Source organism: Peromyscus eremicus, chromosome 8a (assembly GCF_949786415.1).
Source record: "Peromyscus eremicus chromosome 8a, PerEre_H2_v1, whole genome shotgun sequence".
Lineage (NCBI taxonomy): Eukaryota > Metazoa > Chordata > Mammalia > Rodentia > Cricetidae > Peromyscus > Peromyscus eremicus.
In genome coordinates, this window is record NC_081423.1 from 103,745,651 (window position 1) to 103,766,645 (window position 20,995).

At 44.2% G+C, this 20,995-nt stretch overlaps 1 protein-coding gene across 1 annotated transcript in view; it reads left to right on the forward strand.

The window, feature by feature from the left end:
• Tbcd (tubulin folding cofactor D) overlaps positions 1–20,995 on the forward strand; it is a 173,988-nt gene that overhangs the window by 41,235 nt on the left and 111,758 nt on the right. Inside the window, exons 8-13 of the mRNA XM_059272344.1 lie at positions 5,885–5,930; positions 7,715–7,847; positions 10,795–10,937; positions 12,971–13,031; positions 14,012–14,086; positions 17,740–17,834. Of these exons, the coding sequence (XP_059128327.1) occupies positions 5,885–5,930; positions 7,715–7,847; positions 10,795–10,937; positions 12,971–13,031; positions 14,012–14,086; positions 17,740–17,834 (553 nt within the window). The remainder of the gene's footprint in view (positions 1–5,884; positions 5,931–7,714; positions 7,848–10,794; positions 10,938–12,970; positions 13,032–14,011; positions 14,087–17,739; positions 17,835–20,995) is intronic.

Below are 20,995 nucleotides of genomic sequence, written 5' to 3' on the forward strand. Positions count from 1 at the left end.
TGGCTTGTGCTGTGCTCCTGACTGTTTTCTGGACCGACACAAAGCCTCATGTGGACAGCAGTGGACCTGTGTGATGTTGTCCTGGTACTGTACAGCTGAGGAGATGACGCAGGAAAGTGCCTCTGACTTATTTCCATCTATATCTGGTGGCACATTGTTCCACAGTTTTTGAAAATTTGGGAACATCTGTTTTAGCAATTACTTTTTTTTTTTGGTTTTTCGAGACAGGGTTTCTCTGTGTAGCTTTGCGCCTTACCTGGAACTCACTTGGTAGCCCAGGCTGGCCTCGAACTCACAGAGATCCGCCTGGCTCTGCCTCCCGAGTGCTGGGATTAAAGGCGTGTGCCACCACCGCCCGGCAGCAATTACTTTTTAAGCCAATGACTATCAGGGTTTTGAATATTACTTTGAAAACTGGTTGAAATCTGGATGGTTTTTATAACAATATGAAGGCTTGTAATGTTCAGATGTATTTGTAATATAGATACACTAGCTCATTTTAGGTTTTGTTAATTTTGTAAGTTGTCTTTGTTAAAGATGGCCCTTTTTTTCCCCACCCATGACTGAAAAAGGAACAAGGGTAGCTGAACATCTGAATGGGAGGTGAGTGCATCAGTGAAAGGGTGCTTTGGTGGGATTCTGGGATGTGCTACCTCTGAAAGGTGCATTGAGGCCAGGCCCTTGGATTCCGCCTTGTTTTTCTAGCCAGAATCTGCTGAGCAGGGAAGATGTGGTCCTTAGAGCCTGCTGGGAGTGTAGTTCTGTAGTGTTAAAGGATACACAGCAGTTTAGAGGTGAAAGTTGATTATTCATGTGAAGTTTGACCTAACTTTTAAAAGTGAAAAGGGTCTAACTTCTGTATTATCCCCTATGAGATTTATGATCTGGGCCTGAACTATTTGAGTTCAGCATTTGCAAACCTGAACTGGCTTTTATGTGCTGTGAGATAGGTGGATGGACAGGTGGGCAGCAGGGTGGGGCTAGCCTCTGTCCCAGATGGTGGTGAGGTTGGCCAGCAGGACCATGCTCTTCTCTCTTTTTACTCCTGGTGCCAGACCAGCTCCAAAGTTACAGTGTATAGTGCTTGTGTTGTGGCCAGTTGTGTTGGGGGAAGGAGGCAGAGGCCTCCTTTCTGCTCAGGGGCTTCTCTTCACTGGCAGTGGAGTGGGGTAGGTGGAGTGTGTGGGAAAGTGCAGAGCACTAGGGTCCACTGATAGGTTCCTTCTGGCCTGCCCCAACTAAAGCTTTTCTTTAGGTTCACAAGGAAGCAGTGAGGGGCTCCAGATCACTCCCTTATTGTGAACCCAGGTTCACTGAGTATTTTGGGAATGATCTCCTAACATATGACATGGTGTTTCAGATGTGATAGTTAAGGGCCTAAATCCTGGGCTGCTGTTCATTTGAAGAGATGCTGCCTGTGGTGTTGGGTCTCCAGAGTGAAATAGTCATGGGATTTCTGTCTAAGATGATCACTCGTGGACTGGGGTTGAGTTGATGGAAAGAAAAATGGTGGAAAGAGCAGAAGGAAGATAGTGTGATTTCTGTTAAAGGGTTGGGACTGTCAGCATTTTTGAAGCTGTGCTTGGTTGATCCCAGTTCCCAGATGGGAGCTGAAACAGTTGGGTTGCCTTATCCTACCCAGTGAGTGTAGAGACTAGAGTTTACCACTGCTCTAGTGCCTGGCACAACTTGTACTGCAGGACCTTTGTCTGACAGATTTTAGAGTTTGTGCCTTGTGATGCCCCAGCCTTCAGGTGAGGATCCCCATTGCCACTTCCTGCTTTAAGGACTTCCGAGCAGCTTGCAGTCTGGGGAGCCAACAAGCATCACAGACTTCTGTGGGTTCTCTTGATAGCACTGGTGGTGCTGGGACTTGACATCAGGACCTGGATTTTACCTTTTGATGTGTGTGTGTGTGTGTTTGTGTGGGTGCTTATACATGTGTGTTTCTGCAGTGTGTGTGTGTGTGTGTGTGTGTGTGTGTGTGTATGTGTGTGTATGTGTGTGTGTGTTTATGTGTATGTGTGTAGTGTTTGTGTATGTATGTGGAGACTAACAGGAAGGATCCAGTGCAGATGACTAGACACTGACAGTACCTGATATTGCATTTGGTGCATCTGTATATATAGCCGGAATTTTCTCCTGTTCCCACCCAGCCCCATGGTCCATGCTTCTCCAGGCTCGCCCAGGCCTGAGATCCGTGTTTCTCCAGGACCAGGACCCACAATCCCACAGCCACTTATAAAATAATCATTCAGAGGCTTATATTAATTACCAACTGTATGGCATATGGCAGGCTTCTTGCTAGCTAGCTCTTATAAAGTAACCCATTTCTATTAGTCTATCTATAAGTTGCCACATGCCGTGGCATTACCGGTCTGCTGTCATCTTGCTGCTCCTTTGGTGGCAGCTGGCGTCTCCCCAGACTCTGCCCTTCTCTCTGTCCCTCCACTTGGATTTCCCACCTGTCTGTAAGCTTTCTTGCCATAGGCCAAAACAGCTTTATTTAGTAACCAGTGGGAACAGCATATATTCACAGCATACAGAAAGACATCCCACAGCATATATCTGTATGTTCTTGTATGTCATTACATGGGTTTATACCAGTTTTAAATGCTTATGACTTGTGTGTTTACTTGTGTTTATGCTTATGCTTTATTTGCCTGTTTGTTTCTTGAGACAGGATTCTTCTTATGTAGCTCTGGATACCTTGGAACTTGTTGTGTAGACCAGGGTGGCTGTGAGCTTATGGTGATCCTCCTGTCTCTGTCTCTCAAGTGCTAGGATTATAGGCATGAACCACCATGTCTACTTGTATCTAGCTAGAGTTTTTCTGCCTGGCCCACTGTCAGAACAAATCTCTGTCACCTGCCAGTCCCACAGCTGCTCAGACCCAACCAAGTAAACACAGAGACTTATATTGCTTACAAACTATATGGCCGTGGCAGGCTTCTTGCTAACTGTTCTTATATCTTAAATTAATCCATTTCTATAAATCTGTACCTTGCCACGTGGCTTGTGGCTTACCGGCATCTTCACATGCTGCTTGTCATGGCAGTGGCTGGCAATGTCTCCTTGCTCTGCCTTCCACTTCCCAGAATTCTCCTCTCTCCTTGTCCCGCCTATACTTCCTGCCTTGCCACTGGCCAATCAGTGTTTTATTTATTGACCAATCAGAGCACATACAGACCATCCCACAGCACTTCTCCTTTTCTTTCTTTTTTTTTTTTAAAGGAAGGTTTTAACTTTTACACATCTCTCTTTTACACAAAGTCAGCTTGGTATATTTGGGAATTTGGGCGTAGCTTTTCTTACTACTTCCTGCTAGAAGGGGGCGCTGTATCTTATGGGGACACAAAGAAAATTTTAGGATTATGGAGTAGTCTGAGGGTTTGTCATCTGAGCCAGTTGCCTTGAAACGGTTCTGGATGTTAGATCATCTGGGCCATGGTGTCAAGACCTTTCAGGTGGTCTTGGCTGGTCAAACCTGATGTATCTTAATCTGGAACAAATCCATAGCCTCTAGCTTTCTGTGGAAACAAAAGCAGAGCCTCCTTTTTAAAGCAACATATCCTTACATCCAAATTTTGAAGTCAAAGTACCTTTAAAGTATACATTTTGGCATAACTCAACAGCTTTTACAATCAATTGTTTTTCTTCAGTTACGAATATCAAAGACAACATAATCCAGATTCTCTGTGTGATAGCCATCTTTACGTGGCTTATTTCCTTTACTGTTTCTTTAAAGACTTTATTTTTAAAAACTATCTATTTATTTATATAACTGTATGTATATTTTTTCTCGCAAGCCTACGTATATTTTTACATACATTGTAAACTATTCCATCTGAATCAGTCTTATTGTCAACCTATTGCTTTAAATTGCAGCATTCTAAGACTGAAACAGCGCTGTGGCTGCTGGCTCCGCCCACTTTAGCTTCCCAACATGGCGGTGGTACGTTTTCCGCCAGCTCTGGGAGCCATCAACTCTCAGAAATAGTGGGTCTATGCTTCTATCAAAGCAGTGTGTAGCCCAGAAACTTCTTTTTTTGTTTTGCACTGGCAAAGGCTAAATCTACCACGCAGCGTAATGTGCCACTTGCAGAGGCCTCATTCCCGCCATACTGCAGGTTGAGCGCGCACACCAGGAACCCACCATAGTAGATCAAAATGCAGGCTACTGCCAACTTGAAAGAGACAACTAGGAACTGTTTTTAGCTCCATTTTAGAATCTTTTTTCTTAGGTTTTAGGTGGAAACTCTTACCAACCCGTTGGGCGCCATTTGTAGCTAGAGTTTTCTCTCTGGGTCCCACCAAGTCCCGGCAGTCCGACAGCCCACTTATAATAAACACACAGACACTTACAATATTTAAACTGTTTGGCCTAATGACTCAGGCTTTTAGCTATATAGTTCTTTTATCTTAAATTAACCCATTTTTATTAATCTATACGTTGCCATTTGGCTCGTGGCTTACCGGTACCTTACGTCTTGCTCGTCATGGCGGCGGCTGGCAGTGTCTCCTTCCTCTGCCTTCCACTTCCCAGAATTCTCCTCTCTCCTTGTCCCGCCTATACTTCCTGCCTTGCCACTGGCCAATCAGTGTTTTATTTATTGACCAATCATAGCACATACAGACCATCCCACAGCACTTGTGCTTGTGTTTTCCATGTGTATAAATGTGTGGAATCAGTGTGGCTCCAGTGCTCTAGTGAAAGAGAACTGGTGTTCCAGTGAGAAGAACCAGAATTCTAGTGAGGACCAGTGTTCTGGTGAGAGTCAATGTTCTTAAAAAAATGATTCATGCGTGTGTGATGTGTGTGTATATGTATGTGTGTATGTATGTGTGAATGTTGGTGCATACTTGATATAATGCATGTGTAAAAGTCAGGAACAAATTCTAAGAGTTGAGAGAATCAGTGTTCTAATTGAAGGGCCAGTGTTTTAGTATGCTAGTGAGAAAGAATTAATTCTAGTGAAGATCAGATAGTTTTTGGCTGCTGCCCTCCAAAATCATTCATAGTACTGTGTACAGGGTCTGCATGTTGTGTGGCTACAATCACAGGGAGGGTGAGTTTGGGAGGCACTAGATCCAGAGGGTAGAAGTCTGTTCTATGGAAGGTGAGGAGGGTGGGACCCTCCTCCTGGGTTGACTAAGATGGTGAGAGATGAGGAAAGACTTCTGTGGCTTCTCAGCTTTGTGTGGATCCTTTGGTCTGTAACTCTTATTCTTTGATATCTCTATTTGTACACAGATAACATAGTGATGAGACTTTTTTAACCTCTTTCTAGTTCAGTCTGTACATACTGCAGGTGAGGATCTGAGCCCCTTGGAGGACTAGACTCCATTGACATGCTCTTGCTATGAGTGGACCTGTTGGAAGATCCCTTTTCTAGACTTTCCTCTATCATGAACTGAATCTCTTCACCTGGTGTTTGGTGGTGTATGTAGGTGGACTATTCTGATCCACCAGCCAGTTCTCAAATAACCACACAGAGACTTATTAATTATAAATGCTCTGCCAATAGCTCAAGCTTGTTACTAGCTAACTCTTACATTTTAAATTAACCCGTATTTCTTATCAATGCTCTGCTATGTGGCTCAATACCTTTTCTCAGTACATCTCCTCTCCATTCCCAAGGCTCTGTTGTCGTCTTCCCAGCAACCTCTAGGTCTGGTTCTCCCACCTAACCTTATCCTGTCTAGCTATAGGCCAGTTAACTTCTTTATTAAGCCAATCACAGTGACATACATTCACACAGTGTAAAGGAATATTCCACAGGTATATGCTCAGCAAAAATTCTAGGAGATGTAATAAATTTGTTCTCATAACTTGTGTACATTTTAAACTTAGAAATGTATTTAAAACATACTATTTTTTCAGGCTCAAATATTTAAGCATGGAAAACGTGAAGATTGTCTGCCCTATGGTAAGATTAATTTAAACAACAGTATGTTTGTGCTGTGAGTTTGTGAGTCTGTAATCAAGTGTGCTGCTGTAACACTTTTACTAAAGCATAAATCTGTAGCTTTGTGTATTTGGACACTGTTACAGTTCTTTGACTTTCTGTTTTGTGTTCTTTAATATAACTTTGATAAACTATTCTACTTATTTGAAATACAGGAAATTTCTAAAGGCTTTGTAGTAAGATCTGGGTTTTGCAATGCTCTAAGTGCCCTGACTTAATCCTGGAGGGGCCTGGTCATAGTCTTCCCATTTCCCCCCATTGCTTCATTCCCCTCCATACCATCTCCTCTCCCCATGCATCATCCCTTATACTCATTGCTTTATTCCTCTCACCCTTACCATTTCATTTCTCCTCCATACCCCTCCCCGTGGTTTCACTCCCCATCCTTGCCTCATTCCCCCTCCCCATTACCCCATTCCCGTTACCTGTCACCTCATTTTCCTCTCCCCATCACCTAATCTTAATACCTCGTCTCCTCTCGACATCATCTTGTTCTCTGTCTCCATCATTTCATTCCCCCCCATTGCCTCATCCTCCTCCCCACCACCTCATTCTTCCTCTTCATCACTTTATATCCCCTCCCCCTTACTTCATTTCTTCTTATCATTTACTCCCTCCCCCTCCCCTCATCCTCTCTTCCCATGGCCTCGTCTGCCCTTTCCCTCATCTCATACTCTCACTCCATTGGTTTGTCTTCCCTCCTCACTCGTTTCCTTGGATCACCACCTCTTTTCCCACTGTCTCATTTCTGATCCCCATCACTTCATCCCCCTTCCTCACTGCTTCATCTCTTCCGTTTCCTACCACCTCATTTCTCCTTTATTGTGTCCTTTCATTCTTTCCTTGTCTTATCCTGATTCCCTCCCCTATTACTCCATTACATCATTCCTTCTCCCTCTTCCTCCCCTGCCGTTTCATTTCCTCTCCTCACACTCCCTCCTTTTCATCACTTCATTTTTTGTTACCCTATCTATTCTCTCCATCGTATAGCCTCACCTTCTTCCTCTCGTCAACTTATCTACTTATTGTCACCTCATCCTCCCTTCCTGTTGCTTCATACCCTTTCCTATCCCCTCATCCCTTCCTCACTTCTCTTGTCACCCAATCCTGTTTCTTTGTCTAGGCTTTTTGTCCTGGCTCCACTCTATCTTTTTTCCTCCTTACCTTTAAATGATTGGTTTCAATCTTGTCTATTTTACTTCAGGCCCATCTCTGAGACCTAGCACTATACTTCTATCCTAGGCTTTAGTTTTTGTCTGTAAAATGCCATTATCGTATTCTTCTGCCCCACCTTAGTTCCCTGAATGGCCTATGCAGCCCAGGGTCTCATGCAAGAGATCTTCCTGTTATGTTCCCCTTGGGACTCAATGTCCTGTCTCAGCATTGCCTCCATTCTATCATAGTGCTGAGTGAGCACTCCATGAACAAAACATACCTCAGAAGCACTGGTAAATTTGAATGACCTCTTTTGCCCACACTTGGTCTGTGTCCCTCAGGCCCTGCATGATTGCTTGCAACAAGATGGCTTCCCCTGTGCTCTGGGCCTTTTCTACTTTTTGTTGCACAGTTAGGACAATAAATAGGCTTTACTCTGGCAATTCTTGGCAGATAACTTGGGGAGAAAGAGGTCTTGCCCAGGGATTCAGTGTGAATTATCTGCCACCTCCCTTGGGCCTGTGAGATTGGCTTGTTTCAGGGGTTCATGCCATCACCTGCTACATTGAGTTGCATGTTCTCATCTACAGCCAACACTGTGCTCCAGTGCCTTGATGGATGCAGACTCCCTGAGAGCAACCAGACCTTGCTGCGGAAGCTCGGTGTGAAGCTTGTCCAGAGGCTGGGGCTGACTTTCCTAAAGCCAAAGGTGGCTACATGGAGGTAAGTTAGACATGTTACCTTGCTTTACCTCAAGAGGAGAGGGCTGTGTGGACTGAACAGCAAACAGTGTCTGCTGCTTTCCTTTTCCCTTTGGTGTCTGAGTGTTTCTGGTTCTGAAGGGAATGGTTTTCCTTTTGGCTATTTTCTGACTCAGTATCTTCAGTAGAATAGCTGAAGCTAGAATGGTAATGGGAGAAACTTGCTCTGCCTTTCCCTAAGGTGCTGCTCAGGTGTACCTGCAAATTGTTGGTTTGGGCTCTTGGGGACAAGCTTTTTGATAAGTCACCTCTCAGAGAAAACCTGGTTCACGTTGGAAGGTTTATTCAGAAATGAAAGTGTGTTTTCTTGCTGGTGGACACAGCTTCTTCTAATATCCTCTCAGTACAGTTTTTTCTTTCTTTCTTTCCTTTTCTTTCTCTGTGTAACAGTTCTGGCTGTCCTGGATCTCTCTCTGTAGACCAGGCTGGCCTCGAACTCACTGAGATCCACCTGCCTCTGCCTTCCAAGTGCTGGGATTTAAGGTGTGCACCACCACCTCCCGCCCAATTTTTTTTTTTTTTTTTTTTTTGAGACAGAGTCTTGCTCTATAGCCCAAGCTAGTCTTCACACTCCCCCTGCCTCAGGCTTTTAAATGCTGGGATTTTAGTTATGTACCATCATGCCTAGAAGGTGTTGTTGTTATTGCTATTAATATTATTTATGCAAGTGTTCTATCACTGAGCTGCATTCAATTATTAATATGTGTGATTTGAGAAAAATTGTTTAAGTGTAGTTAAAACTTTTTCCAAAGTGTAGTGAATTCCAAAGAAGTGTGTTATAATTTAGAGATATCTTATATACATGTTCAGTATACACTTCACTCACACCTACTAGGCTACATTCTAGTGATCTGTTCTCAAAACTCTATGGAAAATCTTCAAAGAAACAAAACCAATAGGAAGTAGACACAGTATAGAAGCTGGTGAAACCTAAGGTCTGAAGAGTGAGTGGCAGTCGGGAGACTCAGGAGGAGCCTGTGACCTAATCAGAGGCTAACAGGTGGGAGAGGCAGTCTATCAGCTGATTGGACAAGACTCACCTATACTGGAGCTGGTTTATGTGTCCAGAAGTGTACTCAGAGACATACCAGATGTGTTCAGTTAATGCTCATAGGTACTAAGAGCCTTAATTTAAGAAAATAATTTAGTATTATTAGACATTATTTTGTCTGTCTATATTTTTACACATGTAATAATGTAGTTATTAATAGAATTAGGTTTTGCTGGGCATGGTGGCACACTCATAATCCTAGCACTCTGTGAGGCAGGAGGAAAGTTCAAGGCTGGCCTGTTCTACATGAAAAATTCCAGGCCTGTCAGAGCTACATAGTAAGACTCTGTCGCTTAAATACAAACCAAACTGAAATATGATTTGGTTTTTGTTTTGTCTGAGACAGAACCTCTCTACGTAGCCCTGGCTGTCCTGGAACTTGCTTTGTAGACCAGGCTGGCCTCAAACTCACAGAGATCCTCCTGTCTCTGCCTTCCAAGTGCTGGGATCAAATTGATAACTGAGCCACCATGCCTGACTAATGATTGGATTTTAAATTCATCCTCTTGCTATTTGTTTTCTCTTCCATTTTTTTCTTTTATTTCAATATTTTCCCTCCCCACTTTTGCAGGGGAAGGGTCTCATGTAATCCAGACTGACATTGAATTTGCTATTTGATGACCTTAACTTCCTGATTTTTCTGCCTCCATCTCTCAAGTGCTGGGATTATAGGCATGTACTACCATGTCCAGTTCTCCTTTCTGTCTCTCTCTCTGTCTCTTTCAGGTTCTTATTAGATCTCCTAGCACTACTTGCTACAGGTTTTTTTTCCCAATGCAGGTGGTGAAGTTTGGTCCTCATAGGCTGTGGGTGGATCCACTTTCCTGTCTGTTCTTGGCTTTAGTTTTATTAGGTCATTTTATTTCAGTTCTTCTCTGAGGATGTAGCCCTGTCTTCTGTAGCACAGGTTCTGCTTTTTATGTGGATCTTTAGTGAGAGCTGGAACTTCTGGTCTTTCGTTGGGCCCAGTAGCTAATGACCCCAACATCCCCTGAGCTCTGAGTACTCCATGTAGCTTTTCCCTGATCTTCTTCCTGGGTCCTGTCCTGTACTTGCTCATTGTGGGAGTTACTGAGGATATGACGGGGATTGTGTGTGAGTTTTGTAATCTTTCTCAGTAGCTCATGCCGATCTAAAGACCTGTGTGGCACTTCAGGTGTAGCTGTGTTTTTGTGCTGTGTTTTTGCTGCAGTCTTGACAGTACCTATGGGGCAGAGGTGAAGGTGGTACATACCTATGATTTTCTGTTGGGGAGGAGAGTACTCAGCTTTGGCCCAAGTGGGTCTCTCCATAGGGTAGAGATTCAGACAGAATCTGCTTTCCTTTCTTGAATTCTTTTTGGAGATGGGCTGTGGTTACTCTGGCTCTTTGGTTACTCTGGTTACTGCTGACTCTTAGGAGAGAGTTGCTTGGTCAAGGCTAGATAGGTGACAGTGGTTGAGTAGTGTCTATGAGCCACATCATCGTTGGTTCCCCCATTCTTGTTCCCCAGGCAGGTGGGAGATCTGTTTAGAGCTGCAGTTGGACCATAGGTGAAGAGTGGGCCCTGTGGCCTGGGCTGAGGCCAGAATGCCAAGCAGCTGGAGAAGGCAGCCATTTGCTTATAAACAAGGGTGCCATTGCTTTCTGCCATCAAGCTTTGTTATGGAAGGTTCTTCAGAATTTGGGCATGCATCTGGCCTGGGTTAGCGCTCTGACGCTTGTCCTGATAGTGTCACACCACTGGTCTTCCTTTTCCTCCAGTCTGTATGGTGTGTGTGATTTTGAGGGATGCTAAGTTGATGACCTCACTTACCAAAAAACTTATTTTTAGGGCTAGGTTGTACCGACCAACCTGAGATTGTTTTGTTCTGCATAGGTATCAGCGTGGCTGTCGGTCTTTGGCTGCCAACCTGCAGCTCTGTGCCCTGGGTAAGAGTGAGCAGAAGCTGCAGTCTGATAGTTTAACTTCTGATGGTGATGAAGACTATGATGTCCCAGAGGGGGTGGAGTGTGTGATAGGTAAGTGGAGCCCACAGCAGATGTCATGCATGCCTCCCTCTACAGCACAACCTAGGCTTTTCATCTCTGTTTAGCCTCCCCCTTTTCCATCCTGGTTACCTCCTGTTATCTCACCTAGCCTATGGTCACTGAACTGACCTCTCCATGGACACTTGCTCTAGCACCCCCAGCTTCCCACTGTTTCTTCACACTTCCATATTGCCTTTCTGCAACCTGACCCTTAAGTTGCTCTCCCTGATTGTCTTCAGGGAAACAGGGCTCCCAGGAAAACAGACTTGGAACATGAGACTCATGTCTCCAGCCTCTATACTCTTGTCTTGTCCAAGCATGCTTTCCTTAGGCATCATCCCAAACTACTTTAGGCCTCCACACTTATCAGGAATCTTGACCCAGTGTGTGTTCCCAGTCAGCCCTTTACTGTGCCCAGCCTCAGGTTCACTGCTTGTCCACTCACTCTTCTGCTTTCCTGCCTCATGCTGAATGAAGTATGATTCTCAACCTCCACTTGCTGTGAGGATCCTGGCTGGTAGGTACAAAGCCAGTCTACCATTTCCCTTGCTGTGTTCTATCCACTCATTCTTACTTGGATTCCTCAGGACAGATTTTCCCCCAGACTTGTCTATACCTGGTGTCTATATTGTCTCCTTGACCACTGTGGTGGTGTTTGTGTGGCCAGCATTCACATATATTTGGTCTTTTCTTTGAAAACCGCCCTCCGCGCCGGCCCCCTCCCCCCCTGCCCCCCAGGATTCTCTTCCTTGGTTGCTGTGGCACAGCACCTATCCTGGGTCCCTCTAAACCACCTTGAACTTCATAGACCCAGGATGAATTCTCTTGATCCTTCTCTGTTATTACCTACCCACCTCAGGCATATTACTTTACCCTCTGCTCCTCTAAAGACCATCCATTCTGCTGATTTGTTTCTTCCCACCGCCAACCCTTTAGCTATTTATCTATGTCAGTTCTTCCAGGGTTTGCCCTCTGGCCAGTGTTTGGACCATACTGGGCTTGTAGGGCTGTGTGACCTGGGATAACCTTCTGACTGCCTCTGGGCTAGTCCCCAAAGGTCTCATCTTCCTCCGTGGAAGCCTTCCCAGATGTTTCAGTTTCTTTTGACCTCCCTTCCTATGGCTTACTGAGGCCTTTGCCTGAGGAGGCAGCTTGCTCCTGCTGATTGTCCTATTGGGTTGGCTCCACTTGTTAGGAAGTGGCAGAAATGCCCTTTTCTGTAATTGTTTAAAAACAGGGAGGAAGTACTTTCATTGTAATTAAAATTAAGATCCAGGATTGGAGAGATAGCTCAGCTGTTTAGAACACTTGCTGGTTTGGTTCCCAGCACCTACAAGATGGTTCACAATCGTCTGTAACTCTAGTTCCAGGAGATCTGACCCCCTCTTTTGCCTTCTGCAGGTATTAGGCATTCACATGGTGCATATACATACATGCAGACAGTATACTCATAAAACAACATTTAAAATAAAATTTAAGACCTCTTGGGCATGCAAATTTGGCTCAGTGGGTAAAAGGACTAACTAAAATTGACAACTGAAGTTTGATTCCTCAGTCGTGGAGAGAGAGAACCAGCTCCTAGAAGTTGTCCTCTGGTTTCCACATGCATGCTGTGGCATGCACACATCACACCCATCCTTCTATTAATGTGAAAAAAAAAAAACAAAACTAAAAACAATTAAGACTTTTACATTTTAGAGAAAAGGTCTCACTGTGTAACCCTAGCTGGCCTGGAACTCTCTATGTAGACCAGGCTGGCTTTGAACTCAGTAGAGATCTGCTTGCTTTTGCCTCCTGAGTGCTAGGCTTTCCAAACTGTCTCTGAGGCAGTCCTCCTGCCTCAGCTTCTAAAGTGCTGAGGTTATAGGGATGTGTAACCCATGGCTGGCTAAAATTAAGATTCTCAGCATAGTTCCCACAGTGTATTCTTTGAAATGGAGTGCAGGATTGGTAGGATAGTTTACACATAAGCAAGAGGATTAAGATTTTATATAGCCTGATGGTTTGTGTCTTGGTTCTTACAGAGCAGCTACTGGTTGGGTTGAAGGACAAGGACACTGTGGTGCGGTGGTCTGCAGCCAAAGGGTATGTATAAATGCCCTAAGTGAGGGAAGTGCTGAGTGCCAGAGGTGAGGGGCAGGTGTGTCTCAGTCAGTGTTGCCTCTTCATTCCTTAAAAACTTTACATGGGCCTTGAGAGTTGTAAATACTTTGAAGATTTTCAAATGATAGAACTGTTGTTTTATATTCTGTACACTTAAAGATAATTACTGGCTGTGAATGGTGGTGCATGCCTTTAATTCTAGCACTTGGGAGGCAGAAGCAGGCAGATTGCTGTGAGTTCAAGGCCAGCTGGATCTATGTAGGAAGTTCCAGGGCATCCAGAGCTGCATAGTGAGACCCTGTCTCAAAAAAAAAAAATAAAAAAAAAAAAATAAAAAAAATAAAAAAAAATTACTGAGGTTAGATATTAGATTCTCTAACATGGTGTGAGGCCAATATTAGTAATAGTTGATGCCTACAAATTAGATGTTTAGGTTGTTGAAGAGACTCTGTATGGTAAAGATAAAGCGAGGCAGTGCTGTTCTTGCTCACCAGTTCCCCTGGCATCACAAGTGGGGATTCTCCACAGACTGAAGGGGCTGCCATTTATGTCAACAGTAGATATAGCTTGGCCTGAAGCCTCTCTTGCTGGGAGGGTGGACAAATGCATGCACAGTGAGATTTACTGGGAGGAGCCTTCTCTTGGGCCTGACTTCAGGTCTCTGGCTTTCCTCTGTGCAGGGCTTGGACTAGCCTTTTATGGAAATGGGACAGTGTATAGATGAGAGGGTCTAGGTTGGCTCTTGCAGCATTTGTCTAGTACGTGGGGGCCATTATCAGTGATGAGTTCAGTGTCTGTCACTTTGGGGAAAGGTGACCACGTACCCTGTTCACATGGCCAAAGAGTCACCTGCCCTGTCCTTGGCATTGTTGCTGAGCAGTATTCGAGGCATTCCTGTGGGGTTGGGAGACTTACTCCTGATGGTCATATATAGCTGATGAACTGTTGCTTTTCTTTTTCAGAATTGGTAGGATGGCTGGAAGGCTTCCCAGAGAGCTGGCAGATGATGTGGTGGGGTCTGTGTTGGACTGCTTCAGGTAGGTTATCACTTGTGGCTTTTTGTTCTTTTGTATTATTATAGTTTCTTTCAATTGAGCTATTTGTTAGAACTCCATTTTTTTTCCCTTTTAAAGTTAAACTTGACAACTTCAGTTATCAGATGTTACTCTTTTCAACACCCATTATGTGTCTAAAACCTTTAGAAAGAAATGAAGTCAATGTTGAACCCAAGCAAATGTAGGTTTTCATCTTTAAGTTTTGGGTTTGTTCTGTGGATGGGCAGAGCTTCTTAAAATGAGGGAATGTTCTGAATATATGCCTCATGTTCCTGCTAGCCAGAGTGGATACTAAGACTCTTGAGTGACTGAGGCCTGGATTTGGAGTTGCATTGTAATGAATTGAAGTTTAGCTTTTCAGGACATTGTGTGTGCAGGCACATGGCCTGTGTGTATGATGGCTTGTTGGGTGGGTGTGATCCTGGGGCCATAGACTGGCATTGTGTACTCATAGACAGAGGCATTGGTTTTGTTTCTTTCCCAATGATTATTACTCTGGGTGTGATGTGTTTTTTTTTTTTTTTTTTTTTTTTTCTGGGCTTTGGAAGTAGAGGGTTGAGAAGGGACATATGCCTGTCCAGACACTCACTTTTTTTTCCCCCCGAGACAGGGTTTCTCCGTGTAGTTTTGGTGCCTGTCCTGGATCTTGCTCTGTAGACCAGGCTGGCCTTGATCTCACAGATCTGCCTGGCTCTGCTTCCTGAGTACTGGGATTAAAGGCGTGCGCCACCGCTGCCCGACCAGATACTCATTTTTCATGGCCCTTTGTTGGCGGTACAATTCTGGTCCTGCTGTTCTGTGTAGCTAGCTGTAACTGGCTGGCAGGAAGTATGTTCTCAGCACTTCGGGCACTCTAGCACTTTCTCCTTGTGTCTTTAGAGATGGCCCACCAACAGCCCAAAGTTGACTTCCTTCTGGAGTAGGCCCTTCTTCATTTTGCCTCAGGCTGCTTAGTGACAGTTTGCAGTTTGCAGGAGATAGTGTGTCAGAGACTGTCTGTTTTGGAATGATGGTATATATAGTGGAACTACTAGCAGGAAACATTCTTATTGGGACTGCTTTGTGGAGTGTGGAGAGGAGATAATGTATATATCTTCTTTTATCAAGATTCTCTAGATTTGTTTTAGTCTTTGTCCCTGGAGCTCCTTCCTGAAGGTCAGGGGATGATAGATGTGCTGGTGATGCCCTGAACTTAGTACCAGTATTTATTGGCTTCTGAGGGCAGCTAAGGCCTTTTTGCTCTCCAAGTGAGCAGAGGTTTAGGAAGGGGTGGGATTCTATCATTTACCAGCTTTCCCTGAATTTCAAGCACTGTTTTTGCCCATCCCTCTTAGGGTGTTTCTGCACATTCCCTATGGTCCCTTAGAACTTTTTATGCAGGTGTGCCCCTGCATACCCACTGGAACTTTTTCTTCATTCTCTTGCCTCCAGTCTCTTCAGCATCCTTGGCCCATTCTCTTTGGAGTGCTGCAGGGTTCTGGTGTGTACTGCTTCTCTAGACTATGTTCCTTCCTCCTGGCTTACAGTTTTGGTCTAATGTTGGCACATAGCTCATTTAACCTTCTTAAGGGTCTGTTGTTTTAATAGATGGCAGATACAAAAATGTATCCTGTTTTTGTGGCTGTGTTCTGGAGAGAGAAAAGGTGTTACTGATCTTGAACCCTCAGTCCACATTGTGCAAGCATGCTGATGGAAGGATCAGGATGTTGGGTCTGTGCAGAGACCTGGATCTCCCAGCTTCTTCCTCCAACCCATTTACGGCATCTCAGCATTCTGTGCTTTCTCTGTCTGGATTCCTAGGCTTGGGAGATAATTGGATGTGAGATAATAGCGAGCCCTTGGTACTTGGCCAGAGTCTCTTCCTTTGCCCCTGTTATATGAAGGCTGGCTTTTATCAGACACAAGTTTGTAGTGGTGATAGCAGCATCTCAGGCCTGCCTGCCTCGAGCCATAGTGACACACTTATAGTTTAGAAATGAAGTTAGTTTACTGTTTTTGAGTCATCATTGTATTGATATTGTATCAGGTTCACTCTGATGGTAATCTTCATAGAAGTATGAGGAAGCGTCTCTCTCCATTTGAAATCCTGAGAGACATAAAGATTTGGAAATGGAAAAAAAAAGACTTGGAAATGGAACTATAATCCCAGCACTTGAGAGGTAGAGGTAGGAGGATCAGGAGTTCAAGGCCAGCTTTAGCTTCATAGTGAGTTTGAGGCCAGCTTGGGTACATGAGACCCTTTCTCAACAAATAAAACAAAAAACACAAGATTTGAAATGATCACATGGCCTCTGAGCACACACCTGGTAAGACACCTGACACTTTAAAAAATTGTAATTATGAGTGAGTCATTAGTGGTGATGGTGAGTGGGAGGACAGCTGTATCTAATAGCTCATGGAGGCCCATGCTGTGTCCACCTTGTCGACATTAGTGACTTCTTTTCCTCTCTTAATAGTTTGTGTACAAAGTAGCTGGTTGTACAGTTTAGTGATGATTTTCCTACACATTTACTTGCTGTTAAATAAATTCAGCCAGAATAGGTAAAAGCCTGTCATTTGTTTTGCTTTTTTGTGATGTGCATTTTCATGTTTATGTTGGCAACAAAATACAGAAACTTCAGAGCAGCCCTGACCAGTCTGAGAACAGTCATTCACATTGTAGTTATGACAGGCCACACCCTGAAGAGAACTTTTGAGTACCTAGGCACATTGATTTTAAATGTAAAATGTTACTTGTGAGACCCTATTTCAGTTGGGTGCAAAATTGGGTTCTTGTAGTCCCAGCTGCTTGGGAGGCTTTACAATCAGCCTGGGAACATAGCTGGACTTGACACCTCCACACCCCTGAAAAAGTCTTTTTTTGTTGTTTTGTTTTGTTTTTCAAGACAGGGTTTCTCCTGTAGTTTTGGTGTCTGTCCTGGATCTCGCTCTGTAGACCAGGCTGGTCTTGAACAGAGATCTGCCTGGCTCTGCCTCCCGAGTACTGGGATTAAAGGTGTGTGCCACCACCACCCAGCTCTTGGAAAAAGTCTTTAAATGCTTGCCACCCCTCTTCCTTTCCCTCCCTTCTGTCCTTTTTTTTTTTTTTTTTTTTTTTTTTTTTTTTTTTGAGATGGGCTCTCATATATCTCTGTAGTCTAGCCTTGAATTTACGAAGTTGAGATGGCCTTACACTTCTGACCTTCCTGCCTCCACTTCCCAGGTACTACGATTAGAGGCATGTGACAACAGTGGCCATCTTATTTAATCACTTTTTAAATCTTGAATGTGATCACTCAGGTAACAGTGGGTGCCATGTAAAGATGTCCCCCTGTTCCTTTTTACTAGTGTCCTCTGAATTGGGTAGAATCTCTGTTGACTCCACTGTCTGATCAGAGTGGGCTGGTTTGATGTTGAAGATGGCAGAATGTCTCGGGGCTGGTCATGATCTGACCTAAGTCCTTTCATTATTATTGGTGATGTAAAGAGTAGTATTGATGTGGCAGTTATCTTCATATTAGGTTTGAGTGTCTTGTTTGTTTAGCCAAGAAGTAATGGTTTTAGCAAGGCTCATGGGTCCAGAATATGGATCAGTTTGTGTTTCTTGCAAAACTGTGGGCTTTAAATATGGAGTTGACATTAGAACTCTCTCTCAGTTTTCAGGAGACGGATAAGGCATGGCATGGTGGATGTCTGGCATTGGCAGAACTGGGTAGACGAGGCCTGTTGCTGCCGTCGAGACTCTCAGAGGGTAAGTAACTGAAGTGCATGGATCTGCATCCTCAGGGCTGATGAAACTTGGTGGGGTTCCTCAGTGTGGCTAGCTATGGATACCAGTGCTTCTGGGGAAGGGCATGGTATATGAATATTTCTCAGGCTTCTTTCTCATGCTAGCCTTTATAATTTACTAATTACCTCTTCAGCCTTTTGTAGCTGCATGTTGCATATACTCTGTGTGCTAGATTTGGAGAGTTGTGGACCCTGGTAATACTTGGTTTTCTTGTCTTTAGAACTGCTTTTCACTCTTGAGGGGTACTATCACCCATTGAGAGCACCTGCAGATGGAACACTTGGTGCCTCCACAGTGTATTATGTTACCTGCAGTGACAGTGTCCTGATGTCATCCATCCAGGACACAGCTTGTGGCAGCAGTGGAGCTGAGCTTCAGGATGGGGGCACAGTGTAGTGCATGTGCAGAAAGACCACGAGCCCAGGCTGTTTGTTGGGTCCTAGTAAGGTGGAGTAAGAGAATAAGGCTGTGGCCATGTGCCACTATCTAGAGGTGCCTTGTGAGTGGAAGGGGAAGGAGTACAAAGGACAGAGACGATCCTTCCTAAAAGTGTGCTACAGAGATTGTGCAGGGTGTGACTTTTGTCTAGAGCAGTGGTTCTCAACCTTCCTAATGCTACAACCCTTTATGCAGTTCTTCATGTTGTGGTGACCCCCAACCATTATTTCATTACTTCTTCATAGCTGTAATTTTGCAACTGTTATGAATTGTAATGTAAATATCTGATATGCAGAATATCTGGTATGCTATCCCTGTGAAAGGATCATTTGACCCCCAAGGGGCTTGCAACCACAGGTTGAGATCCGGTGGTCTAGAGTAAGACACCGGAATCATGTGGGATGTGTGTCACTAATGCCAAACTATAGTGTCAGTACTGGGACACAAGGGAGGTCGTCTAAAGCTGCATTCTATTTAGCCCTTGTGCTTTTAAAAATGCAGTTTCATTGCAATAATTTGCATACTGTATAGTCTACCCATTTATAGTTTATAGTGGTCTCTGACATATTTGGAGTTGTGCAACATCATGTAATTTAACTTCAGAACATTTTCATTGCCTTAGGCTGAAATCCTGCACTGAGTAGCCACTCCCACCTTACTACCCAGCCCTAGGCAAGCTCTGGTCCTCTCTGCCGTTCTGTTATACCCTTTTCAGACATTTCATGTAAACAGACTTTGATGTTTGTTCTTTTGTGTCTGAACTTTATGTAATTTTCTGATGGTCACTGTGTGGTGGTAGTGCTTCATTCCTTTGTACTGCTGATGGGGATGCCACTGTGTGGAAGTACTACTTTTTGCTTAGTCTTACAAGTTTAAGTAACCATTTTGGTTGCCTCCACCTTTTGACTTTTTGAGTAATGCTGCAATGAACATTTGTTTATGAGTTTCTGAGTAGGCATGTGTTATCATTTGTCTTGGATATGGACCTGGGAGTGGAAATGATGGTTAGTCCAAGAAACAAGTCAGACTCTTCTAACATGGCTGCATTGCTGTACTTTCCCACCAGCCCTGTGTGTGGGCCCCATTTTCCTCACATCCTCATCATTATTTATTTTTGTCTTCCCTCTTTTAAAAAAATAATTACTATTGCAGTTGTTATGGAATGCCAGTCATTTCATCATGGCTTGGTTGTGCATCCCTGATGACCAAGGAGGAAGTCTGAAACTGCTCCAAAGTATTGCTAGATGGTGGCTGTTTTTATAGCAAGGACTGCCTCTTTTGTCAGGAATTGTGGTGTAGCAAAGTTACACTGTTTTGTAAGAAAAGACTGAACACAGACTTTGGGAGTGGTGAGAGGGTTTCCTCAACCCATGTGTTGGTTTGGCCCATTTCATGAGGTCAGCAGGTCTGTGCAGATAGCTCAGCTCTGGAAACCCAGTTAATGAGGTTCTACGACTTGCTGTGCTGTAGAACCTGAACCAGTGCTGTTTCTCTTTGGTTTCTTCAGTGGAACTAGCTTGTATGTGTGTTGTGCCATATTTCAGGACATCAGACAGCATTGATCCTACCAGCTGGAGTAAGGATAAGAGTATTATTGGTGTTACAAGTGAGAAATGTCAAGCTGTTGTTTAAAACATGATGTGGAATAAATTAGCCCATGATCTTTCTGTGGGGAGCTGTCCTCCTGCCCTGCAGTGCCTCCATGTGAACTGAACCTCCCTGAAGCTTCTTTTGGTGCCAGGGGCACACGGTACTGTCTCCTGATGGGGAAACATCATGTCAGGCAATAGTGACGGGCTGTGGAACCTGTGTGAAGATGGTAACACTAACACTGAGCTTCTGAACGATGCTTTTTATGTTTTTGTTTTAGACCTCACACCATTCCTCTGAGAGTGATCTTGTTTGCTTAAAGTCAGTACTTGCTTCTCATAGCCGTTGTATACTATATAGCTTTCTGAATTGACAGAAAGCAAAAGCACTACAATCCCAACATTTGGAAATTGGAGGCAAGGCTGTTCTTGATACAGTGAGTTTGAGGTCAGCCTGGGCTGTATAAGAGACCCTGTCTTAAGAAAAGAAGGAAAAGGAGAGGCATATGTTTGAGGTAAGGTACCTGGATAAACACGGTCTAGAAGGACAAGGTGTAAATGAACATGTTGGTACATTTGTTTTTGTTCCAGTGGACATGGGAAGCTTTCTGAGTGCATGCTGAAGTCAGGGAGGAAGTGACTTTGGGGGGGTCAGATGGGCTTTACCACAGCCTCAGAGGCAGACCTGGGCAAAGTCTCAGGAATGTAGCTAGAGTTTTCCTGCCTGGCCCACAGTCAGGACAAATCTCTCTCACCTGCCAGCCCCACAGCCGCTCAGACCCGACCAAGTAAACACAGAGACTTATATTGGTTACAAACTGTATGGCCGTGGCAGGCTTCTTGCTAACTGTTCTTATAGCTTAAATTAATCCATTTCCATAAATCTATACCTTGCCACATGGCTCGTGGCTTACCGGCATCTTCACATGCGGCTTGTCATGGTGGTGGCTGGCAGTGTCTCTCTCACCCAGCTTTCCACTTCCCAGCTTTATTCTCCTTCTTGTCCCGCCTACACTTCCTGCCTAGCCAATGGCCAATCAGTGTTTTATTGACTAATTAGCAACACATTTGCCTTACAGAACATCCCACAGCACT